This window comes from Erpetoichthys calabaricus, chromosome 5 (genome assembly GCF_900747795.2).
Source record: "Erpetoichthys calabaricus chromosome 5, fErpCal1.3, whole genome shotgun sequence".
In the NCBI taxonomy this organism is placed as follows: Eukaryota; Metazoa; Chordata; class Cladistia; order Polypteriformes; family Polypteridae; genus Erpetoichthys; species Erpetoichthys calabaricus.
This window is the reverse complement of record NC_041398.2, coordinates 134,146,493-134,173,955: the sequence shown is the minus strand read 5'-3', so window position 1 is coordinate 134,173,955 and position 27,463 is coordinate 134,146,493. Positions and strand designations below refer to the sequence as shown.

General features: G+C 38.6%; 1 protein-coding gene across 7 annotated transcripts in view; it reads left to right on the top strand.

Annotated features, from left to right (window-relative positions):
- Nucleotides 1-27,463, top strand: part of cnot7 (CCR4-NOT transcription complex, subunit 7) — a 54,071-nt gene that overhangs the window by 9,989 nt on the left and 16,619 nt on the right. For 6 of the 7 annotated variants that reach the window (XM_028802048.2, XM_028802047.2, XM_028802050.2 and 3 more), the window contains exons 5-6: nt 6,474-6,618; nt 26,926-27,036. In XM_028802048.2, coding sequence (XP_028657881.1) covers nt 6,474-6,618; nt 26,926-27,036 — 256 coding nt within the window. The remainder of the gene's footprint in view (nt 1-6,473; nt 6,619-26,925; nt 27,037-27,463) is intronic. The other variant, XM_051928652.1, reaches the window with a different exon arrangement.

Genomic DNA, 27,463 nt, shown 5'->3' with positions numbered 1-27,463 from the left:
CAATTTAAATTGTTGAATGTAATAGTTAATGTTAAACTAAAATGTAATATTATTGTTGTGGTCTTGACTCCAGAGCTGTCTGTTCCAGCCATGTGTTGCTCAGTTGAAAAAAAGAACAACCACAAAAAATGGGTGCATGCAGGTTAACCTTAAAAGGGTATTAGTAATCAAGTCATAATTTCATTAAGATATAATGCTACTATTGTTGTAGATGTATGCATTTGAAAATTTTTATTTTGCCCAAGTAGACACTTTTATGTGTGGTACACTACATTTAAAACCTTCAGACTTAAACTTGAAGGAACATGTATTTCTAATCAGAGTAATTAGTCTTCTTGAGATATTACAGTTCATTTGCATCTTTTAATGTCTAAGGGGTTTCATTAATTTTGTCTTTGCTATTTTCATTTGTTTTATTTTTTTTAATAATATGCTAAGTCCAAAATTAAAATTAAAGTGTCTACTCTATGTAACATGGAATAAAGAGTGGTGAATGCCAATTACTTTTGTCAGTTTCAACTTATTTCAAAGAGAATTGTTATTTTTATTTTTTTTTTTAATAGTGGAATGATATTTAATACTTTTGCCCATGTTGGTATTTACTGATACTATAAATTGTAAATTGGTCATATTTATTAGCATTTTTGTAATTTTATAATTACACCCTCTTAGTGTTCAGGAGTAAGGACCACCATGAACACTGCAGGTGTACATTGATCTAAGTGCTTCCTCAGAATTAAGAGAAAAGTGTACTTATGCAACTGATAAATATGAATGGAAATATAATGTGTAGAGCAGTTAATGTCATTCTATTTCACAAAAAGGAGTCCCTCATTTTCATTTTAATTTAGTAACATAAAGAGCATGAAGTACAGTATTAATAACTGTGTCTATGATGCATTTGAGTTTTGGTTTATGGATAAAATACGATTCCAGACACAAATTTCAAGTGATTGACATTAACTTGACAAATGTTCTTAAAACAACCTCATAATCCAACAGACATTTCTCTTATTTTTTTTAAAAGACTATGTGGCATAATAAAACCACATATTGTTGAAGGTTGTGACATATGTAGGTGCCAGATTAGGAGTAAATACTACATAAACCCTGCAATTTTCAGTTCATATGCCTTGGGGTGCATTTCTCACCACATTTTATACCAAAATCACACGTTTCATGACAAAAAATATTGTTTCTTTAAAAAAAAAAAAATATAAATAAAGTGCAAAAATAATGCTCCAGTTTTTAATTATTGAAAATTGTAAATGCTTTGACAGTTGCATATGTACCATGGTTCTTTTGTTAGCAGTGGAACAACGCAAAAAATTTGAAAAAAAAAATACTAAATCTAATCTTATACCACACAGAAATTCTAAAATGAAGTAGACAAAAGTGCTGGAAGATTTTAGAACTTGTAATACATATTTAGATTTAAAGCAGGTAATTCTCCTTTAATTCGTAAGTAAACTCACCTCTGATAAGTTGCTGGTGATTGTAATATAAGACAGGCTATGTGTCCACCTGCAAAAATCTTGAAATGAAAGAGCCTCAGTCACCAGATAGACTCAGACTGATCGTCAGGCACAAGAGTTTTAACTTGCATTATCTGCTGCCAATGCTGTGGGAGGGGGCTACATGGTAGGAGACCCTGGAAAAAACCTAACTGCTCACCGTGAAACATAAGCCAAACTAGTGTTTGCCAAAACGCACCAGAGGAATTCCATATCCTACTGGGAAAATGTCCTTTGGACAGATGAGACCAAATGAGATCTTTATGGTAAAGAATAAACGTGGTTTTGTTAACAGAAAAAAATGAAGACTTCAAAGAAAAGAACACCATCTCTCTTGTCAATTTTGTAGAAGGTGGGCTAATGTTTTCATGCTGCTTTGGTGACTTGGACGTGGGTGTCTGTGCATGGCCTCATGAAACAAGATGATTAGTAAGGCATCTTGGACTGAAATATTGAAACCAGTGTCAGAATGCTGGGTCTACATGAATATGGATTATGAGTGTTCTGGCAGGATAGTAATTTGAAACAATTTTTAGAAAATACCCAGGAATGATTAAAGATAAAATGTTGGACAGAAAAAGTTGCCAGAAAATAGTCCAGATCTAAATTCCTTTGATCACTTATGGAGAGATCTGAAAACTGCAGTATGGATAACTGGAGCATCTTGCTAAAGAAGGGTGATTCAGCTTGCCAGTAGAAAGATTTAGAAAGTAGCACTCAATTGCAGTTATTCTCGCCAAAGTGTGTGCTACCACATATTAAGTCGTGTTCTATTGTGTCTAGTTCTGCAGTGTTAATAGTGAAATAGTATGGTAGAAACCTGGTGTTCTTAGCTTAAAATGTTTTTAGAGCAATATCTGATTTATTAAAAAGTGCAGAGGTGCCAATGTTTTTTACCTTTGTTAATTTTAGAATTTTCCTTCTTTCAGTAGCTATTTCCCTCCTTGCACAGTGCTAAATTGCTTTTGTTTTGCTGAAATAAGTTCATTTAAACTTTGTATAAAATATGAACCAGCCAATATTTGACTTTAAAGCCATTAGGACTGGGTTTCTGAAACTATGGGGGCAAGTTACTGTTGTGTTTAATGGTGGTGTGTCATGGATGGTTGTGTGAATTGGGTTGCGGTGGGATAACATTGCTCCTATAGTCCTTGATTAATGCGATGATCGTTCTTGGTTCTGCCAGGGGAAACCCCCCTAAACACTTTGATTGTCCACAATTGTCCAAGGAGGTACCCCCCACATATCTAATGATTGGCAGTGATTCTCCAAGTTGAAAACCCCACTCTGTAGATAGGCAATGATTCTCCCAGGTTGACCAATACGCCTTCCAACCCCACTAGATAGATAGATAGATAGATAGATGGATAGATACTTTATTAATCCCAAGGGGAAATTCACAATTCACTATGACGATTAGCTAAGATTATCCAAGGTAGTCAATAATGAATGGGTCTCAAATATTAAAATGGGCAAGATTAGGTTAGACAAAAAAAGAGTTTTTCAGAAACCCTTCATTAAGATCACAGTAGTTTTGCATCTTGATATTTCCAAGTTTTCCGTCCTGTTTTTCCTGTTGACATTACCTAAGATTTTGTTTGGAAATATTAACATTTTCTATGTATAGCTTTTGGAAACAGCTACCTTTGGAAAGGTAACTGTTCTAAGATGTTCGTAATTGTACTTATTATTGGTGGTCACCATGTTGCTTAAAGGTTAAAGATGGCTGGTGAAGCTGTTAAATTTAATGTCACCATGGATATAAACGATGGTGGTATGCATCATCTCACATCAAAATTTTGGATTGAAGACTTAAAAAACAGCAAGCTTCTAGATAGCAAAAGAATAAGATGCAGGGTATAATTTTGAATACAAGCTTGGTTTACATACCGGCTTTAGTATAATGTGATTTAGATATTCATGTAACACACCTGCCAAACAACTACTTTGCTTTGCCCCTAGAAGAACTGCCACTGTCTCTGTCACTTGAACCCTATACAGATTTTTTGTTTGAAAGTGAACATGACAAAAGCATTGTCCTGTCATAATTGACACATATTGACCTTGAGTTTACTTAAAAGACATGTTACAAGCATCAGAAGGTAATGACTTAAGTACTGGTGACAATGACAAAAGTCTGTTTTTTGGGTTACTTTCTAGTATACCTAGAAACTACTCAGAATTACATGGAATTCCCAGCTTGATGGGTATTAGACTTTCTTTCTTCCATAGTTAATCATTTCATAGAGGAGAAAAAAGTTGGAAAGTTACAAACAGAATTTGTTTTCCCAGCAACTAAAAACAGGGTAGCTACACTTACCTAGAAATGTAATGTGAGCTACTTTCTACAAACAAATCTGCTGAAATTTGTCCATCTATTACTCCAATTTGCCCTATTAAACTCCTCATGACATTCATTGTTGTTGTCAGTTTCCAGTACTTATTTTTTGGAAGAAAGGTCCTGTTTTTAAGATACACTAGAAAAACTGATAAGAATGTACTTGCAGGATATGAAATCACCAAGCAGTATCTAGCCACCGCAGAGTTGCGGTAGGAGTTCCATACATGGCAGTGAACCAATTTGTGTTTCATTGACAAATCTTGGCCTAGCAACAGTTGTCAACAAAACACAAATTGGTTAACTGCTCCAATGAAAAAAATCATTACATTTTTGACACATTTCCATATACATCAGACAACAATTAAAAATCAATTAAAAAAAACATCAGTGTGGGAAATTACTATCAAATTTTAAATGAATATAAACTGATGGTAAAAGCAAATGAGCTCAAATCCAGATTCATTTTTTCCTTTTGTGACAGTTTAAAGGAGTATTTATATTTTTATTTTTTCTGCATATAATAAATATTTGTTAAAACCATATTTGTGTTTGACTGCATTGTGTTTCATTGAATTTTTTTAGCTACTTAACAGCATTATGTGTGTAATGGATTACAGAAAGTTATTCCCCATATTTTAACATTGTATCCATAGCAGAAGATGCAAACATCTGTATTAAAATCATTGTGCAAGAAACAATAGCTTGTATTAGTGAAGTTACTGCATTTGTAACTGGTCCGGAACAAGAATAGAGTCTTTACACAACACAATGACTTATTTGTCTTTATTCAACAGTAAAGTACAACCATTTTTAAAGTGCTCATTTCATCCATAATGAGCACATAATGTGAATATTCTAACATTCTTAAAATAGGTGGGCTTCATAGGCTTGGTTAATAAAATATCAGAAATATGTCTTCCCCCTGGATCTGGGCACTAAATTAAAACACTTATTATTTTGCAAATATTTCTCCCTTTTTTTTTTTTTTTTAACCCATCTAAATTAATTTTTTTCCCTGTGTCACTTAAGGGGATCCTTAGTATATACTGTATCAAGGACAAGATAGATTTTCTTTACAAGGGTAGAATTGTTTGCTGCCCAATAAATATTACACATTAGTAGATTCAACGTGCTAAATGTCTTACAAATGTAAAAGTTACACTGTGTTGCTTTTCTGAATTCACAATAAGAGAAGAGAAAAAAAGTCCAGCTAATTAAATGAGATCAGTTCAAGGTAAAATGATTCCCTCCTAATTGTGAAAATGGTTGGAACTAAGGCTGTCACAATACCAGAATTCTTGTACATAATACCTGTACTTGTGAAATTTTATGATACCCGATTCCTTTTTGATACCATGGCAAAAACAGAAAGCCCATTCAGTGGCTTTTATTGAAGTACCTGCATTATTCAAGTGAACAATACTGTACCTGTATCCCAAAAAAATGTATATTCTCACAAAGTTAAATTCTCCAGTCAGGAACATCTTCATTAAAGATGTGGATGAATGTTAGAATAAAACTTTTCCAATGGGTGTACTTCAAAATAAAATGGATGCTCGATTTTGAAATCCCTATCTCATGAGCCGCTTGCCAAACAGATTTTCTAGGATATTGTAGGAAAGTGTGTATATGTTTTTTGGGACAGTGTGTATATAAGTGCTAACATTAACAACAGTTTTAAAATACTGGTATTTTCATCAAGTAGTTACCCAACTATTATTTAATTAAACTAGCATTGGGATGCATAAATATCAAATTTAATTTGTGGCAGAGATGGGAGATTCTCCCAGTGTAGCAAAAAACAAAATGAAGCTTTGTAATCTTGGGGTATTTCAAAATAAAGTTTATAAAGTGTGATGTCCTCATGAATCGCCAAATTTTAACGTATGCACGTTTTAAATTTATTCTTTTAAATTTTCTTTCCAGTACCTGAAACATACTGCGTAAAATCAATAATAAAAATACAAATTCAAGCATTATATATGTGTTGTTGAATTTGTGCTCTTCCAAGTAGTGAGAAGTTAAGCAAAATGACACCTTTTTTTGGCTAACTAGAAAGATTACAATTTTCAAGCTTTCGAGGCAACTCCGGCCCCTTCTTCAGATGCCTGCATGGTGTCATTTTGCTTAACTTCTCACAACATCCATAATGGCTAACACAGTACAACACCCTAGTGCTATTCCAAGATAATTCAGTATATTTCCATTTTAAAATTTTCTTTAAAGCTCTTTTTGTAACAATATGCAGGTCTGGTTTGTCCCAACTTTAAAGTTTCCTGTGTGAAATCAAATGAGAAGTCTAAATGAGGATTAGGATTTTAAATTCTTCCAAGACTATAAAAAAATTTAAACACAGAAATTGCCGTATAGAAATACTGTGCACAGATTTTAAACCTTTCTTTTGCTGTTTGTAATATTTTTGATGCCAAAGGTGCAACCAAAATTCTAGTACTTACCTTCAATGTTGGCCTTTGAGTAAATACTTCATACATAATTGCAGAGATTTTATTTCAAGTGTACATTTCAAAAATGCAGCATTGTATTTCCTCAATTTCAAGAATGGAGTTATTAATCAAACTGCTGTTCTTTTAACTATTAAAATATTACTTTCCTTTTAGTGGTTATGACTTTGGGTACCTAGTCAAAATCCTGTCCAATTCCAATTTGCCAGAGGAAGAATTGGACTTTTTTGAGATCCTCCGTTTATTTTTTCCTGTCATTTATGATGTGAAGTACCTCATGAAGAGCTGTAAAAACCTCAAGGTAGGTGTGTCACCAGATACAAGTTACTCTTTCAGCTATAGGATACATCTTACAGGTGTACATTATTTAGTGGTTATTTCTTTGTGTTTATTTTTAAAGCTATGCTTACTTAATTAAGTGAGCCCCCAGAAAATGTATTTAATTGTTAATCTGCATTTATTTTACCTAGCACATTTAGTTGTTAAATAACATCCTAAAGTTGTTTGATGCTGGGTATGTACAGTACTCCTTATTCTATAGGTTTCTTTGTTACCTCTCACAGTGTGGTATAAAATACAGTCAAATTCAAGTCGGAGTTAATTGTCAAGCACTATTATGTACATAAATGTCAAAGAACCGGGGGTTACGGGGATGGCATGGTGGTAAAATACATGCAGTTTTGAAGAGAACTAGGGTTCCCTTGGACGTCAGACTTGGTGTCCCCATGTTCTGGTAGACTCCCTGGACTTTGATTTGAAAGCATAAACAGAAAACTGCTGGTACAGTGTACTGGCCCACTTCAAACTATATGTTGTGAGAACTCTACGGGGGTGTGCCAGCTACCCAGCTTGACACAGACAGACACCAGAGGCACACTTACAAAAGCTCAGGTTTTTATTTTCTTTTCTGCACAGCACACAGTGCACAAATCACCAGAAATAGCTCAGTCCTTTTTCTTCTTTTCTCTCTATTCTTTCTCCTTTTCTCTCTTCTGCCGCTTTTACTCCTCCCTTCGTAAGCTCTGTCCTCTACCCCCCTTCTCTGGCTCCCCGAATGGAGTGAGGCGGCCCCTTTTATGTTCACCCAGATGCACTCCAGGTGCTCCCTGATGATATTCCTGCAACACTTCCTAGTGTGGCGGAAGTGCTGCATGGGCACCCGGAAGCAGCTCCATGTTCTCCCAGATTCTATTCCGGCAGCACTTCCTGGTGTGGCAGAAGTGCTGCAGTGCAGGGCTCCGGGATTGTCCAGGCGCCCCCAGGTGGTGGCCACGGTCCCCAACAGGGTTGAGCTTCCAAGCTTCAATCCCGTGGCCCTGATGCAAGCCGGGGGTCTGCCCTCTCGTGTCCCAAGGGTGGTATTATCTCTCTCCCGGTCCTTTCATCCTCCAGGTGTCTCGGCTGGGAAAGAGCCCCAGCTGTCCGCCACACTGCCTCTCCCTCCGCTGAAGCTCGTAGGGCGAAGCGATCCGTCCTGCGAGGGCTGCCATCTGGCAGGACGTGGCACCAGCATGACTTTGTTCACGGGTCCGCCCTGAAAAGGAAAACTCAGAAAAGGGCAGGGAGACACAGCATCTCCACCCGTGACCTCTATTTTGGCAGTTAAAGCACCGGCGCTTCCCTCCAAGTCCCCGTGCCCTTCAGACTTGGAAACAGGACATGTAACTCTATCTCCTCCTTGTCCCCAGCCAGCTTCGGGACTTCTCTCCACCCTTGCAGAGAGCGGCCCTTAAATGCAGGAGAGCACACTGGCTCACGCTGCACTTTGTTGGAAGATCCAGTCTTCCTTCACCGAGTCTTCCTTCTGTTCTGGGGCACAACGACAGTCTGGGTCTCCTTTGGGATAAAAAGAGACCCCATGCTGTCTGTGCCCCCATGGACTTCAGCGAGATTGCCATCAGCACTTGGGGCGGTGCGCTCTGGCAGCCGACACTTACAAGCCGGCTCCTCGCACGCACCTCCACCAGTTCCACCCCCACTATGCAATTGGCCATCACAGCTGCATCCATTGTCAGGCTAGCGGCTACTTGACGACCGGAACTGACCACTATCGGTGCCATTTCATACTGCACCGCTTTTCCATATATGGTACAGGTTTCCCCTACCTGTACTGCCACATCTTTCTGGCTGGAGAATCCAGCACCGCGCCGCTTCAACCACTGTTGCACTGCTGACAGGAGCTCATCAACCTTCTTCTCCAGCCCCACAATCGTCTGCTGCAGCAGACTCGGGACTTGCAACAAAGACTGCATGGTTTTGATGGATAGCCTCCAGCTCCTGTGCAGCCAACAACAAGTTAATATCCTCAACCGGCAGGGAACTCTGGTTTCTCTTGTCCGAATCCACTAGTCGGGAGCCATTACTGTCTTGCGCCTCCAATGCAGGCTCTGTTGTGTGTTTCTCGGGGAAGGGGGTGGAGGTTCAACATCCCCACCTGTACAACTTTGGCGGTGGGATCCCGGTACATACCCTCCGTCCTCTTACCTGCTTCCAGAAAAGTTTCTTGGCTCTCCACCACCCGTTCCTCTGACATGTTACTTCCGTTGGGATAAGGTTTCAGGTGCTCTCCTGTCAGCCGCAGTTTCTCCTTGAACAGCGGGACCTCGTCCCGTCGTCATCCCTGCAATTGGCATCCTACGGCCAGCAATACGTGTTTGGGCAGTCTCCCCCTATGAGGTAGGCACACGGAACAGCACTACAACACTCCCAGGGCAAACAGTCCCTGGGTCGGTTACCTACCTCCTGGATCCTGTCTCCCAGAGGCAGCTTCCCTTGCCTGGCAGTTTGTTCAAGCAAACCAATCCCTTAGCCGACAACTGGCTTTTTCAGATTCCCCGCGGTCTTCAGGTTATGCCTCACCTTCTTTCTTCACATTGGCAGGCGCGGTGATTTCCGTGAGCCCTTGGCGGTCTGCAAGGTGAGCCACTGCTGCGGAGCGTGTGTGTGATGGGGGAGCGCGCATGCTTCGCACTGATGTTTCGGGTCGTCACACAAAGATTTTCCCAGGTCCCTGCCTTACAATACAGCCTGGAATCCTGCCGACTATGCCAGTGTGACAACACTATGGGGACGTGCCAGCCAACCAGCCCGACACAGACAGACACACACCAGAGGTACACTTAAAAAAAGCTCACGCTTTTTATTTTATTTTCTGCATAGCACAGTGCAAAATCACCAGAAATAGCTCAGTCCTTTTCTTCTTTTCTCTCTATTCTTTCTACTTTTCTCTCTTCTGCCGCTTTTACTTCTCCCTTCGCATGCTCTATCCTCCACCTTCCAATTCTGGCTCCCAGAATGGAGTGAGGTGGCCCCTTTTATGTTCAACCGGATGTGCTCCAGGTGCTCCCCGACAATCTTCCTGCAGCACTTCCTGGTGTGGCGGAAGTGCTGCATGGGTACACAGAAGCACTCCACGTGCTCCCGGATTCTCTTCCAGCAGCACTTCCTGGTGTGGCGGAAGTGCTGCAGTGCAGGGCTCTGGGATTGTCCAGGCGCCCCCTGGTGGTGGCCATGGTCCCCAATAGGGTTGAGCTTCCAAGCTCCAATCCCTTGGCCCCGATGCAAACCAGGGGGGCTGCCCTATCACATCCCAGGGGAAGTATTGTCTCTTTCCCGGTCCGTTCATCCTCCGAGTGTCCCGGCTGGGCAAGAGCCCCAGCCGTCCAGCAAAATGTATACCAGCCATTAGTGTTGGCATGTCTTGGTCAGTTTAAACATTTGCACAGCTCAGTAAAGGGGTCCTCAACAGACACAACATTGAGAAGATGGACATTGTACATAGTTCAAAATATTATTTCTTTTTTTTTTAACCTGTTGTTCTTTGTACAGTACCTAAAATGTTAAATTCATTCATTGGGATACATACATGTGCAGCCTGTAAACATCAATTCTGTATGTAATAAGATGGCACGATCAAGTGTATATTGCTGTTAATTTAAACCCTTCAAACTTTGTAACGGTACAAGATTACATACCAAAGTGTTACATTCAAATATGACTGAAGCTACCATTTTTACAGGATATGCTACACGGTGAAAGTATATTTATATCCAAAATTTCCATTAGTCCCACTGATTACATGTTTGAATTCAGAAGTATACAATTTCTTCTAAAATTGTTTTGCAGTGACCATCAACGTGCCACGTCACTAGAAAAGGCAAAGATTGGTCTATGGCAGGAATGTGCTCAGTGGCAGCGATGCTGCCTTGCAGTAAGGAGACCAGGGTTCAGTTCCCTGAGTGGAGTCTGCATATTCTTCCCATGTCTGCATTCCTTTTGGTGTTCTGGTTTCCTTCCACAGTCCAAAGACATGCAAATTAGGTGGATTAGCTGGGGGGGAGGGGGGAGGGGGTGTTTTCTCTCTGTGATGGCCTGGGACCCCGTTCAGAGATTTTTCCTGCTTTGTGTCCTATGCTTGCTGGAATTTGCTCCAGCTCTCCCATAACCCTGCTTGGAATTAAGTGGCCTTAGAAAATGTTATGGTACGGTATGCTCAAGATTAAGAAGCTCCATTTTACTAGTAATATTAGCCCTGTGGGAGGGGGTGACAAATATTGTATACAGATATGTGCTCTGTAATGTTCACTTGTGACACATCCCATTAACCCTCAGCACTATAACTAAGGCCCATAGTCTTGAGAAATTTCCTGAGTAAAGTCAGATAACATAGTTAGTAAGGCAACAAGGCCTTAGTATTTTAGGGGTAACAGTTTTTGGTGTCTCTTCTGTCTTCAGTGATTCTTCTCTCATAATTAAGTGGATGATTTTGATTGAAAAAGTGGGAGCAGTACACACCAATGTATATTTGGACACTAAGCAATAATAACATTTTAAAATGTAAAGCCGGGAGGAGTAGTTATCAGGAATGAGAACTACATTACCAGATAAGAAACAAATATAAGCCTTTCAGTAAAAAAAGTCAGTCTTTTTTTTTATGTTACTCTGTCGCTGCTGTGTCAGTTAGTGCTTTTTTGATGTTTATTTGAAAGATAAATATTCATTGTTTAATTAAATGTTTACTGTCTAGAACATGGCATCTATATGCACTATATTCCTTGTGTTTTTTTCTTCCTATAAACATTACTACAATCTTTATATTTTAGCACACTATGTCTACAGGTAGCCACTAAAACAGTGGCATACATGCTCATTCAAATAGATAAAACTTATATAGGCATTCAGACTATGTATCTACTTTGTGTGGGAACATTACATAAAGGTTTTTGAAGCTGTTGTTGAATAATACACCACAGTCTGACATCTATAATATTAATCTCATCAAATGACACATGTCATCTCTTTAGGTAAAAAAAAAACATGGAGCCCCATCTGTTTGTGATTGCTTTAATACTTTGCCAACATTATTAACGTTTAACTGCACCAGTATATTTTTAGAATGCATTCGTATGACACACTCATTTTGGAGAAGGCTGCCCGCTTTTTTGTATTTATAACCTAATAAGGGAAAGCCCCCAATGAATCAAACAGTTTCTGCCTACGGGCAGTGTCTAAAGGTGCTCCCATCGTATAACCAATTTGCAGTCCAGCTTGAAATGAGTAAAACTGTATTGTAGATTTTTTTTTATCTTGTTATGAACTTCATATTATATCTTTCTTAAATAAAACAAATTGTTGTGTTTTTGACCCCTTATGGACTGTGTTTTGGCATTATTACTCCTAAATTACATACCTAAAAATCAACGACTGCTACTCGTTTATTGTAATAAAGGAGCTGCAAATGGCTGAAGAGTAGCGAGTACAATACATACAAACCTTCAAGTTACGAACTTTCAAAGATGTGCTCATGCTTGTCCACTAAATTAAAAATTATTTAAATAAGTGAAAAATAAAAAAAATTGTACTGTAACTCCAAATTTCGAGGCAGCACATACATTAGTTTGTATGTCTGCCACTATGTGGAGTGCAAAGCCCACGCTATTATTGCTTACATTCTCAGTCACATGCATGCATCCTCTCCAGGTGGTTGTGCTAAAGATGTTAACACACTTTATTTCAAGCCCAACATGTCTGTAATTAATTGTTAAAGCAGCAGTGATGTACTGCAAAGAAGCAAGAGAAAATAACAATTGAAACAAAAGTGAAAATAATTGAGAGAGTAGAGCGATGTGAAAAGATGGTCATAGTCGCTCGTTTGTATAACATGCACCATTGGCACGATTCTAAAGAACAATTACAAGATTGTGGATCATGGAACATATTTTTGCTGTATATGCCAGCTAGCTAGCTGTAAGCGAGTCTACCAAAATCAGCTAATTGAAATCATGGAGGAAAAAACAAAATAGAACTTGGTTGTTTGTTGTTAAAATGTACTCAAAATCAATACAAACATATTGTATGTAAATAATATGTGGGTCACAGACTTACAAAAGAGAGAAGGTGAGTCCAAATTTCTAATAAAGATCCGTTTTATTGTCTTAAGCACTCTCAGATAATCTATCATGCACGCAGTGACACTGTTGTCATCTTACAGTCGCTCCCTTCTCAGATTAAAAGAGCAAAAAGATTTAATGCATAAGTGACAAAACAGACAGTGAGCACACAGCACGGTCAGCAGCTGGTTTTAAATGTTCCCCGCATCAACCAGTGGATGACAGATGGATTGCTCGGAGAGCCTGCGAGCTTGCAGTTGCACCGGCAGCAGACAACTGATCCCTTCCAATTTTAACAGAGTTGTGGCACACAGCACATTTGGGGGGGGGGGGGGGGGGGGGGGCGGGGGGGGGGGTTGTTGGGGTCTCAAAAATCTTACAGTAAAAATATTAACTTTTAAAAGCTATTTGTACTGTACATACAGCACAAATAACATAAGAATTGAGGAGAGAGAGGTATAGGTCTGCATACATAGGCTTGTTCAGTAGCGTTAAGCAAATCTACTGAGATCAGCTGATGGAAAACAATGGGAATTAAAAAAATAATTTTTAGTTGTTAAAATGTACTAGAAATATATAACAAAATTTAAATGTTAACTTTTAAAGGCACTTTTCTTATTTACAAATAGCTGTATATGTACATATTTTCTATAGGAGTTGAGGTTTGTGGGAGATATATTTTGTTCATTGGGTGCCTAGGCTAACTTTGCTGGACTTACAAACAAATTTGACTTGCAAACATGCTCTAGGAAAGGAACTCGTTTGTATGTAGAGGACATACTGTACAACATTTCAGATTTTTGAAAGAAAGTATTTATATGATTAAAAATATTTGTTTACACTAGTATCAACTAAATAACACAAAAAATTTGGTGCTTTACGGATTCGTTTCCAAAAAATTGGATTTTATACATCCATCCATCCATCCATCCATTTTCCAACCCGCTGAATCCTAACCACAAGGTCACAGGGGTCTGCTGGAGCCAATCCCAGCCAACACAAATGAACAAGGCAGGAACCAATCCCGGGCAGAGTGCCAACCCACCGCAGGACACACACAAACACACCCACACACCAAACACACACTAGGGCCAATTAAGAATCGCCAATCCACCTAACCTGCATGTCTTTGGACTGTGGGAGGAAACCGGAGCGCCCGGAGGAAACCCACGCAGACACGGGGAGAACATGCAAACTCTGCGCGGGGAGGACCCGGGATGCGAACCCGGGTCTCCTTACTGCAAGGCAGCAGCGCTACCACTGCACCTCCGTGCCACCCGGATTTTATACATAAGATTTATATTTTATAGATTTATATTTTTGATAACTAAGCCATTTTATGATACACAACCCTAGTATCAAGTTTCTTATGTACCCCAATCTGTCAGCTATCATTGTACCAAGTTTAGATGTTACATCCTATAGGTTTGCAAAGTTATACTGTTTAGGCACAAGGTGTCCCCTGTTTGAAAACATATCATCCCTTATGGGAACATTTAGTCTCTTGAACATACACTATTTCTTGAAACAAGTATTGCAGTTGCAGTTACATTTTGTTTTATTTTTTAGGAAAAAATCTATATTTACTCAAAAACATCTTGTATCACTCTGACGAAACAAGTACACAATTTAAAACTATATATGTTAGGACTGCAACTAATGGTTATTTTGATAATCAATTAATCTGGTGATTATTTTGTCAATTAAGTGATTAATTGGATTGTAAAAGAAAATTCATTTAAAATTAAACACATAAAGCACATGATATGGAACTTTTCACCAAATAAACGGGTTTGTATAAATTTTTCAGAAATGTGTATTTTAAAAAAATTAACTACTTGTAGATATTTTAAACAAAATGTAGGTTTTTATGTTTTTATATAATATTTATATAATAATACATTGAAAATAATAAATTGGAATAAAACAGTAGGAGCTCTGGCTCTGGTTGTGCAATGAACACACACAACATCCTTAAAAACACAACAGTTTTCAATAAATTAACTATGGCTTTTATATTCAGAATCGCATTAAACCAACACTTTAAAATGAAACGTAATTTAAGTTTTAAGGGTTTTATTTATTTATTTATTTTTTTCATTTCTTGTGAAAGAGACGGTTTACTGTTAAAGCATCATGTAAATATTTGACCACTACAGAAGAATCTTTTGCACCATCATGACTTTATTAGTCCCTTTTTGTTTGGTGGTTGTTTTTTTTTTTTATTCTGTCTGTAGTAATGTTTAAAATTAGCACAACAAACATCATTGCCTTATGTTGAGGACTATTTTCATTTTGCAGCAAAACAAGTGGCTTAATTTGTATGAAATTTGCTATTTGCAGAGTTTATTTTAACTGAAAGTTCATATTTTCGCTTCATCATTTATCTTTTTTTGTGTCTGGAAACCTTTTACCACTGTGGATTCTTTGGTATATTTGCTTGAAGCCAACACACTGTCGCACCCTGCTGCATGTCATTTCCTGTTGGGAGTCTGCGGTGAGATTTGTTTGTTTGAAACTGTGTGATCCTGCCATAATATCTGTTTTTCCTGCTAAACTAGGCTTGTTGCAGCAGTACTTGCACATCATTGCATCTTCCTCCAGATTGTATAAAAGTCAGTTGAATTCTGTTAGGCAACTAGGCTGGAACTTACACTTTTCTACCCTGCTCCTGTCTTTTGACTCTGAATGAGCGATACACCTTTCTATCACTGATGAAATACTATTGGATTCACCAGTGCACTGTCACTGAGTTTTTCATTCTCTTTGCACATGAAACTGAAAAAAATAGTTTCTACTTGGACAGGGAGTTAAGTTTCGCCACCATTTTATGTGTATTACATGTGTTTGCAAGCCTGTAATGCAGCAGCATAATTTAGTAGAGTGACCAAAAAAAAAAAAAACACCCAAATATAACAAGTGAAAATTTGAGTGTTTCCTAGCTAGTGACTAATTATACATATTTTTTGTCACCTATAATAAAATTCTGTCGCTTATGCTAGTGTTTTATTCGCATTGTAGAGGGCTGGACTATGACTCAAATTATTACCCACTTCAAAGTGAAAGTCACTTCATTATGCCTAACAAACATTTGAGTTCATATATCTGTATCACATAAAGCTGAAGTAACATTCAACTTACATTGATGACGGAGAGTCTTCCTTTGCCACAGAGCCTGTAACAGTATGTTGAAATGTTTGTGCATCTTCGTTGTGCTCACATGCCATTCTGAGTTCAGAGTAAAGTGCTCCCAAATTCTTAGTCTTAGGTCACACAGTCTTTTCTGGCACTTGTTTATAATCCGACTTTTTTCAACTGAATAATGTAGTGACACCAATTGCAAAGTACTCGGCGTAATGATGTAATCAGCTAATTGATTAAAGTGATTGTTTCCAACATTTTTAATAAGTGGTTATTAATGATTATGAAGGTTAGTTGTTGCAGACCTAATATACATATAACTATGTACTCATCCAAACCTTTACTTTTAAAATTATTTTTCATGCCATTCCTTGGAACAGTTTTGTTTGCCACTTAAGAAGCTTGCATTTTGTAAAATAAATCAGAGGTTTTGTGCTGCATTTCACCCATCATCTCCTGCCTTCTATTGCAGTTGCCCTACAGAAGTTCAGTGCATTATTTATTTGTTTATCTTACATTTCATGTTTGGAATAAACTAAGTACATACATAAAGTACATTTTTATACCAGATTCTTCCAGTGCTGGAATAGGGGAGTGGATACAATGCCTTTGCTGGTAGCCTGGGTCCAGCAGGAAACATGCAACCCTGATCACAGAGCTTGCAATAAATACAGATACAGTGGAACCTCGGGTCACGACCGTAATTCGTTCCAAAGCTCTGGTTGCTACCCGATTTGGTCGTGACCTGAAGTAATTTCCCCCCCCTAGGATTATATATAAATACAATTAATCCGTTCCGGACCGTACGAGCTATATGTAAATATATTTTTTTTAAAGATTTTTAAGAACAAAAATAGTTAATTATACCATAGAATGCACAGTGTAATAGTAAACTAAATGTTTACTTACTTCTTCTGTAATGTTTACTTCTTCTGCTTGGCCTCTCACTCTCTCTCTCGCTCGCTCGCTGCATAGGGAATGCACAGAGAGAGACTGAACACGTGCAGAAATCATCGGCACATACACACTCGTCACCTGAGTGTGTGGTCGTGAACAGATACAAAAGTTTGGCGAACTTTTTGGTCGTAACCCGATTTGTACGTGGTCTGAGACGTTCGTGACCCGAGGTTCCACTGTACACTTAAACCAGTGGTTCAGTCGCTTTTGAGTCTAAGGAGACCATCACCTGCTAGCAAGAGATTTGTTCATGGTATAATCTGTCCCCAACTTTTTGCTGCAGCACCACTAAAGGAACTAACACAACCTTGCAAGGCTTTTTATACCATTTTCAGTTGTCCTCCCTGACCCCCATGACCACTGTTCAGTTTTATTTCCCTGTTGTAATCACTCTCATTTCTGTCTTCCTTGGTGGCATTGGTGGGGGAGCAAGGGGTGAAGTTCACATGATTAGAAACCGGATAAAAAATGCTTTACGATGAAGTCCAACCCTTCGGTGTCATAGGGTGAGGTTTACTGTGTTTTCTACTGTGAGTAACTTTTTTTTTTTCCTGATATATTTTTAATGCTGCTGGCATAATACAAGTGACATTCGATTGGGCAGGGGTGGGAGAAAGTGGGGTTCTTCCATGAAAGTTCCAGAAGCACAAGTATGGTAATAATTAATCATTGGTATGCCAAGAAACATTGCAGATCTTCTTCAAGTTGAACTTGAACTTTAAAGAGCACTGCTGAAAAAACTAATAGATAGCTAGAAATGACTATATTTGTCCCTACAGGGAGATTTGGCTTTAAATAAATAGATAAATAAATTCATAAATGGGTAAATAAATAAGTAAATAAATAAATACATATTCACATACACACACACACGCACACCCACACACCAGAATGACAATAAAGCAAGAAAATCTAAAAGAAAGAAGATTTCTGACTAGGTTGTCACAATCGCAGTGAGGCATTATGCAGACATATTGCTGTTGTTATAATGGAGCTCCAGTAGAGTTTCTTGACACACTTCTGCTGAAAATTTCGCTGGCTGAAAATACTCAATTTTAGTGTGTCAAAGAGAAGATGTGCAGCATTTTTCGTAATGGCACTCCGTTTTGTTTTAGTTGTCTTCTTCTCTCCTACCTCCACGCGGGTCCACAGTATGTCCTATAACTGAGGTTGTCCTTTTAATTACCTTGTTGATTCAATGGGCCTTTCTTGAAGTGATGTTACCAGACCAGCACACCAGTGTATAAAATCACATGGTCATCACAGAGTTATGAAAGATGTGAAGGATGTCATTTTCCACATTAAAGGAAAACAGTGTCCTAAGGGGAAAAAGCCTGCTGTGCTGTTTGTTATATAGTTCCTCTGTGTTCTGAGACCAGTCTAACCTGTCATTAATGTGGACCGCCAAGTACTTGTAGGAGTGGACCACCTCTACATCCACCACTTAGTAGTGAACAGACATAGAGGCTCTTTGATGCGGAGCAAGTCACTAACCAGTTCCTTGGTTTTACTGATGTTAAGTTGCAGATAATTCTATTTGCACCAAGAAACAAGGTTCTACGCATGACTCCTATACTGTGTCTCATCCCTTTTATCTGTACACACCATAAACAATATTTCATTGTATTGTACAGTGACAGTAAAGGTATCTTGCAAGTGCAGAATCATCCAGAGAATTTCTGTAAGTGACGTGACCTGATATGTATATTATTATTCGGAGGTGTATAGAGTGAAGAGAAAAGGAGACAGGACTGTTCCTTGTAGTGCTGCAGTGTTGTTCACATCCTTATCAGAAACACAGTCTTAGAGTCTCACAAACTGCAGTTTGCCAAACAGTCCATTATCCAGGACACCATAGGCTCATCCACTTGCGTATCTCTGAGTTTACTCCTTAACAGGGATGGATGGATGGTATACAAGGCATCTATAATGATGGGCAGAACATTCCAGTTGATGTGACTGGATTTGTTGATGTAGTAGGGATGGTGTGGGGAGACTGGTCATTGGAAGAAAGTGGCAGTGGGATTGGTTCAGGCATTAGCTTTGTTCACATCTCCTTCTAGCACCCGATTCCTGGATTGCTTTGAGTCCAATAATTATACCCAGTCCATTCCACACATCATTCATGTTTTTCCGAGTGTGTTTGTTTCCTATTTTAGGTCTGTAAGCATCCTTTCCTTCACTCAGATTTTTCTTTAGTGCACACTGTACATCCTTCAGAGCCTCTTTGTCGCCAGATTTGATTGCTGTCTTTTTCTCATTCAGGAGACCTTTTGGCACCTTAGTTAATCCAGGACTTATTTGGAAAGTTCAACACTCTTTCTCAGTAGCACTGTGTCTAAAAAGAAGTTAATATAGTGTGTGATGCAATGACAGAGTCCCTCAATATTGTCCCCATGTGACTTATACATCATTTCCCCATTCTATCCTTTGAAAGCAGTCATTCAGAGCCATTTTAGCCTCTAGGCTCCAATTCCTCACTGTTCTGGTGGGTAACAGGTTGCCATCTAATAACAGTCTTGTATCTGGGAATAAGATGAATCAGGTTGTGGTCAGAGTTATCTAAAGGGGCCAGTAGATTACACTTGAGGCATCTTTTAACATTTGAATACAGCAGGTCCAGCTTATTATTTCCCTGATATAAATTTGCCATTTTTATTTCCAAAGTCACATGGCTGAAGTCATCACATATTATAACTATTATTATTTTTATACAATATAGGGAGAATATGCAGCAGACAATCTCTGGGTATGGTAATTGAACCCATGATGCATTTACTGTAAAGGCTGGGTTTATACTTCATGCGACGCATGCTGCAGCGGACGCTCCTGATACGCAAGCATTTTACTGTTTATATTTGTGCACATACTTTACGTAAATCTGGAGGAATCCAGCAGGTGGCCGTGTGAGATATCATGGTGAGAACAGGCTCGGCTTCTCTGTGTTGTGAATTGCCTGGAACACCCATTAAATTCCGATGACACATTACCGTAATATCTCTGAAAAGGATGTTCAATGATTAAATCCATCAATCCAACGATATGTCCATTCCAGCAAGCATTGGACACGAGGCAGAAACAATCCCTGGACGGGGCCTCTGCTCATCGCAAGGTGAATACAAGCACACACATACACTGGAGTCATTTTAGCTGCACCAAATCCCCAAATCTGCATATCTTTGGAAGGAAACTGGAGCACAGTGTGGAAACACAGCAGGAAAACAAGTAAACTCCAAGCAGGGAATACCAGCCGACGTGACTCCCTGTGAGACAGCAGTGCTACCGCTCCACCACCGTGTCACCCCCATGTGTGTAGTTATTAACAGTACTCATTATTTAAACAAAATTAATGATTTATCTGTAAAATGTAACATACATACTTTAATGCATTTCATCATGAAAGTGATATCAAGTATAAATCTAAATTGTGCAGAGAGTTGGAATATAATACATTTAATGTGTTCTGTGTGGTGATCTATTGCTGCTTGCCGCTGTTGTCAGGTCAGGACGAAGTCCAAGAAGCTCATAACGATTAAAAACTGGGATGATGTTTACGACGGTCTGCTTTAATGATAAAGTAAACTACGAGGTTAAAGTGGACATTTCGAGATTAAAGTTAAAGCCGAAATTTCCACTTTAATCACAAAATACATGTTTTCATCATGTCCTTAATTTTTTTTTCTGTGTGGCTCAAATACAGCGCTGTACATTATGTTGCTGTTGTGAAGTTGCAAAAAAAAAAAAAAAAAAGACGGCACAAAAGGTATGTGAGACTTTTAAAATGTATCATGTCATTACAATCGAGAATATGCAACGCTTGAATATAAAAGCACCACGAATGTATCTGTATGTCGGCATTTTGCTTCACCACATCGAACCATTCATCAAACATAGAAGCGCACACATCGATCCTGTAGGATCCGAATAGAGGCTTTCTGTCACATGTAGATAGTAAACAGAGACTCTGACGTCACTTTCCAACTTTTATCACACTGCGCCCCCCGACTTTTTGCTGGTACTGTAACTCGCACACGCGTCGCGTTAATTTCTGAGGACCTCCTCAGAGGATGCGTCGAATGAGCGCTGGGAACACATGGCAGCCATGATGCATACGAGTATGAGTTCTGAGCGTGAAGTATAAATGAGCCCTAAAACTGCATGCTGCAGTGCTTCAGAGTTAAACTAAAAGCAGTACTAACAAATCAAACATAATCTTGAGTAGTGGTTCAATGGATCAAAAAACTCACGGTTCGGATCACGGTTTTAAGGCACGGATTGGATCAATTTTCGGATCAGCAAAAAAAAAAAAAAAGACAAATTTTTAATTAAGTATTTTTTGCCTATTAAAAAACATTCAACTCAAGACTCATTACGCTTAATTATATAAATACAAATTAAGGTGCAATATAGGGCATGATATTTCCTTTAATGTGGACACAATAAAAAACAACTTTAAATGCAATTTAAGGCATCATTGCTTCTTACTTTGAACATGGAGAGAGAAATAAAAACTAGCTTATGTCCACATCATCAAAAAAGAAGAAAGAAAGCAAAGCAAACCTGAGCTTATAATTTCACATTTTTTTTCAAAAACATGAGGATGTCTACATTTTCTGTGGAAAGTGTAGATCTCTTTGCTGTAACTATGTCCCCTGCTGTTGAGAACACCCTCTCGCTAGGCACTGAAGTGCCAGGCACAGCAAGATGGTGTCTTGCCATTGTGGCAAGGTGAGGGTATTTACATTCGTTGCTTTTCCACCAAGTCAGTGGATCACCATCGACTGGAATGCCACTTGCTGCCTCATAGGATACCACCTCCTCTTTGATGGTGTCAGCAAAAGCCTTGCTGACCATGTCCTTCTGTGCAAAGGTCTCACCAAAAAACTCCACCATTGCCGACTTCTTTTGAGGAGGGGATGTGTCTGCTCCTGTTGGTGCTGCAGGGAAAGTTACATTATTGATTAAAACTTTTTTTTTTCCATAGACATTAAAATGTGGCAATAACTTAATAAATAACTTAATAAACTTAACTAAAAATGTTATCATAAAAAATATATAATTTCAAAATATTTATTTTCTTTACCTCTTGACAGTCTTCAGTGCCAAGACTGCTCACAAGTAGTGAAATCACTGTATGTCCTCAGGCGTAGGGCAAGGTCTAGGTGAGACAGCGACTTGAACCTTGGATCAAGTTCAGTAGATCTGTGAAGGTAGTCCTGTAGGGTTGGTGGTGAAGTGCATCTGGGCTTCAGGTCCTCTGTAATGGCAGTCTTGACATCTCTTGTGATGGTGCTGTCTTCCTCACTTGGGGCCATGGATTGTAGGATCCTTGTTTTCAGAGGCAGGATCATGGACACAGATGGTGCAGTTTCAGTGCTCAACAGAGTTGTAACCATTTTGAGTGGTTTGAGCAGCTGGAGGACCTCCTCTGCCACTTTAACATCATGATCAGAAAAGGTGACGATGTCTCTGGCATTTTTCTTCAGGGTTTTGTCTGTTAGTGCAGAGTATATAGCTGCCTTCTGCTCAAGATAATGCTCCAACATATCATAAGTGGGAGTTCCACCTTGTTGTGACATCATGTATGAGCTTATGAGTAGGCAGCTGTAGCATTACTTGCTTGGTCTTAAGCACATGAGCAGCTGTTAGCTTCGGTGGAAGTAGGAAACCACCTTCCTGATCCTCCCAAGGAGGCGGTCCATCTTACACACTTTCATTCCCTTTTGGGATGCTAAATTAATTGCATGTGCAAAGCACCCTATCTGTGGGCCCAGTCTTGCTTCATTCACCGCATTTATTTGGTTTTTGGCATTATCTGTTGTGACTGGGATATTAGTATTGGGCCTCTCTATCCTCCACTCTGCCACTGCTTCCGTCAATACGTGTGTCAGGTTTGTGCCAGTGTGACTCTCATAGAGGGGGCGTGTCTGCAGTACAGGGCTTCGTATCTCCCACTCCGCTGTGATGTAATGAGCGGTCACGGTCACATAGCTTTCTGTTGCCCTGGAGGTCCACCCGTCTGTAGTTAGGGTCACAGAAGATGCCTGGGACAGTTCAGCCATAACTTTTGACTTTTCCTGCTCATGCATACTTGGGACGATATTGTCACTGAAGTAAGTGCGCGACGGAATATCATAGCGTGGCTCAAGCACGTGTATCATATGTTTAACACTAGAATTACCAGAGCCTACGAAAAAACTCGTAAATCCGTCCCACCTTAAATCGCGTCTTAAATCCGTTTGCACATCTCCGCCAGAGTCTTTTGTCATCTAAATGTGCTGATAAACAAAAGCTACTAGCAGCCAGCTATTCCATCCCCCCACCGACTTAGAATGAACTTCTCCTAGCTCATGCCTTGCCTTGATTTGATTATCTGGGATTGAAGTGGAGTTTTAGAGTGGAAATAATTCAGAATCAATCCATACAACCCCATCTGACATAAAGACGCGCTATAGGTCTGCAGTGTACCACGATGCATACTACCGCCCGCCCCCCCCACCCCAAAAGGGTTCTGACACACAAACGCTGGCGAAGCTGCCTTCTTCGTATCTCACCGTCACTTGAAATCAGCAGTTCTTAGCATTGCACCACGCAAGCTGTCGTATCAACCACCAACTGTAACTTGCTTTCTTTATTCTTCGGTTATAGTCTTGAATAAAAGTGCACTTTTATTTCTGTGAAACCAGCTGTGTCAGATGGGGTTGTATGGATTGATTCTGAATGCGACTGCGAGAATGAAAAGTGAATTAAAAAAAAAAAAAAAAAAAGCTAACCTTCAGCAGTATCATAAGTTACACCGGCTGTTACAGACTGAAATCAAATTTATGTTGTTATTCTAAAATTGTAAGAATGAGAGCAGTTCATTTCTCGAAGTGGAGCCGTGCGGGATCGAACTCGCCACCCTCTGATTCCCAGTCAGGAACTGATACCATTACGCCACCGCGGCAGTTGTAGTAAGAGTGTCAATGTGGCATGCTAACGCGGCTTTTTTTTTTTGTGCAGTTATATTTTTGAATAAAAGCGCACATGTTCTCTTATTTGTACCTTTTGTGAAAGTGTTTCTTTAATATATGGACTTCAGGCTTCATACGTTATATAGTTTATGCCTACATTTTGTCATTATATAGTTTATGCCTACATTTTGTCATTTACTATTAGAATATGAAAAACGTTTCTGTTTTAAAAATGTGTTTACACAGACTACTATAGAAACGGAACACACATGAAATGCGTGTATTCCAAATAACGCTAGAATTATTTCCACTCTAAAACTCCACTTCAATCCCAGATAATCAAATCAAGGCAAGGCATGAGCTAGGAGAAGTTCATTCTAAGTCGGTGGGGGGATGGAATAGCTGGCTGCTAGTAGCTTTTGTTTATCAGCACATTTAGATGACAAAAGACTCTGGCGGAGATGTGCAAACGGATTTAAGACGCGATTTAAGGTGGGACGGATTTACGAGTTTTTTCATAGGCTCTGGTAATTCTAGTGTTAAACCCATCATTGGCAACTATACATCCTTAGGATGTTCTGAAACTCAGCTATCCAGTGGTAATGAGTCTTTCACTGTAAGTAGCTCAGTGTAAGAAGGATATTTGATAAAATCAGACTAACCTCGGCTGTGATGCACTGCTTTCCGAAGGGTATATGTGTGCAAATTGCATATGTTAATAATGAAAGAGAGCAGACAACATGGAAACTTAGGATTTATTTGAAATAAGACACTTTTGGGTATGTAAAAGCACTATTATTACTTTTGATTAACTTGTGAGTTTATTACATTGTATGCAAACAACTTTGAAATATGGTGATGTCCTGTGCACATCTTGGTCTTAAATGGTTAAGTGAAATGGTTTATATTTAGTGATTCTATGCATTGTTAAATTTATACATGCAGTAAAAGGAAAAATTAGAATTGACTCATTTGCAGAATTAAATAAACCTTAATGTTGATTAGTAGAGTCAAAAATTGTTTTTAAATAATCAGAAGCTGAAGTGGTTAGGTACCCAATTAAAGAGCCAGTCACCAGGGTATTTTGTGTTTGAGCCTATATAAAAGAAACTGAGTAGTAATTTTGGTCAGACCTATTCAACACACCGTGCTTGCCTATTCTCTGAAGACGTTGGGATGACTTTTGCAAGTGCTCTTTAGTATGACCATTACAGCTGTAAGAAGTCTCATCCAAAGTAATCTCAGAGCATATTATCCAAGGACTTCCAATCTACTATGCTGTGGCTGGAATTAATGGAAAGGCTCCCTGGGATGTGAATATTAATAACACTAAGCTTACAAACATACCTGCAAAATGTTGGAAGAATGGTTTTTGACAAACACGAGAGGGCGAGAGTCATGATTTATGTCTGCTTTTCATCCTGTTGACACTGGCATTTTACCATAAATGGGGAAACTAGGCATCATAAATCATGTCAAAATATTGAGGAGCAGACCATCGACCACCTGTCCAAAACATGAAGTTGACAGAGCTATTTGTCTTACAGAATAATGATGATCATAAATATTATGTCAGACCTACCAAAGAATGTATTAAGATGAGGAAATTAAATATTTCAAATCTGCTGAGTCAAAGTCCAGATCTTAAAAGCCAATGAAATTGCCAGGACAAAGCCTGAATTGGGCCAGTCATGCAGTTAAATCTTGAGCAGTTAAAGCAGGCTGGTAAGGAAGAAGGTGGAAAAATTCTTTAAAGCGGTTATCAGAGGCTAAAGAATAACTTTAGTAAATTTATTATTGCTCTTATAACTTCTAAATTATGGTGCAATGATAAACAAATGAAAAAGTAAACTCTTTGCATCAAGAAGCACATCTGTTAAATGTTTGTTTTTAATAAAGAAATTGTGTTTTGCATCTGTGTCTATAATTTTGTCTGTCTTTTTTAATATTAAAGGTTTTTTTTATTCACATAATAAAAACTGTACTTTGTCTGTGTTATTTTTTTTAATCACATAATAAAAACTGGACTTTGTCTGCAGTCCAGTGCACATACAGCTGCATTATTCATAAAAAAAAATACTGAACAAAACAAATGTTACCCATTGTGCCAAAGTTTTAAAAGCACTGCTCTGATAAGCAGTACTTTCAGTAGTCTTGTTTCCAGCATGTCCTCATAATCTGAACCTTATTATGAACTATGATGCTGTCACGGCGTCTTGAAAGGTCGTCTGAGATCTGTACAGAATGCACATACTGAGCAGAAACAAAACAAGCTTCAAAATTCTCAGGTGATTCAAGGAACCTTGGTAGTGAAAATAAAACAGTTAAGGCCTGGTGTCTCTTTATTTCAGATTACAAGTAAACTCTTGGGTCCCTTATTACCCAAATATTGTTTCCATTTTGACTGTAATGTAAATTATGCAGTGTTGTCTTGAAAATGTTCTTTATGTTCTATTTGGTACTGCTTGACTAGCAGAAGAGGTTTTTATAGCCTGTTCTTATCATATTCTTTTTTAGATAATCAGACTATTGTCAGTTTTGTTGCCTGTTTCTGGGCTCTGCCTCATGCAAGTATTGTACAAACAAGAAAAATAAAGTGAAAATAAAAGAAACAAAAACTACAGCAAACCTGGCTTCTCCTTATTCTGGATTCAAGCTAAATAGATTCACTGTAGGGGGTTCTCAAATATGGTCCTGTTTGTCATATGCATACCTGTAGTAGCAGGTGACATTAGCAGTCTAGAAAACTATAACCAATTTGGACTGTAAATCATAGATGGAATCCAGAGTGCAATATCCTCTTTGGTGTGATCTGCTTCTAGTCTTCATTTAGTTTGAGTTTGCTCTTTAATTCTGTATTAAAAAGTAGTTAAATCAGAAAAGCCTTTAAAATGGCTATTTTATTGCACTTTAGCAGCAAAATTCAAACTAAATCTGAATTTTTACCGTATTATACTACATACTCAAAATTACTTGACACCTTAGGATGACACCAAACAAAAAACCTTTATTTTTAATTTTTGAATACTGCTCTCTTGCATCAATAAATTATGTAAGATACATTTTAAAGGTGGAATTTTACTTTGTTAATGTAGTTGTTTGATTTTTTTTTCTTTGAAGCTTCAATTTATTTTCTGATCAATTGTCATATTTTGTATTTTTAAAAAGGGTGGCTTGCAAGAAGTTGCAGAGCAGTTAGAATTAGAGAGAATAGGGCCGCAGCACCAAGCTGGCTCAGACTCTCTACTTACGGGCATGGCCTTCTTTAAAATGAGAGAGGTAAGTTGGAACTTCTAGTTTTCTTGTATTGTTCATGACAGATTATCATGTAGTAAATCATTTTCATTGGATAAACATGAAGGGTTATTTATTCTGGTTGTGAAATACGGAACATAAAGCTTTTCTAATTTTATTTATTTTTTGCTATTTTTGCAAGAAATATTGATCAGTATGATAAACTGTATATTTAGCTATTAACAGAATGGTAAAGTAGCCTCTGAAAATTTTCCAATCTTTAGTCAGCCAGAAATAAACCTACAATCCAGCCTATCCTTCTCCTTATGCACTATCAGTCCTTATCCATCCATCCATCTTCTAAACCCACTTTATGCTTAGCAGTGTTGTAAGCGCAAGGCAGAGGACAAGGTGAGCATACAGACAGTCACACACCTACCCACTAATTTAGAATTACCAATCTTCCTAACCT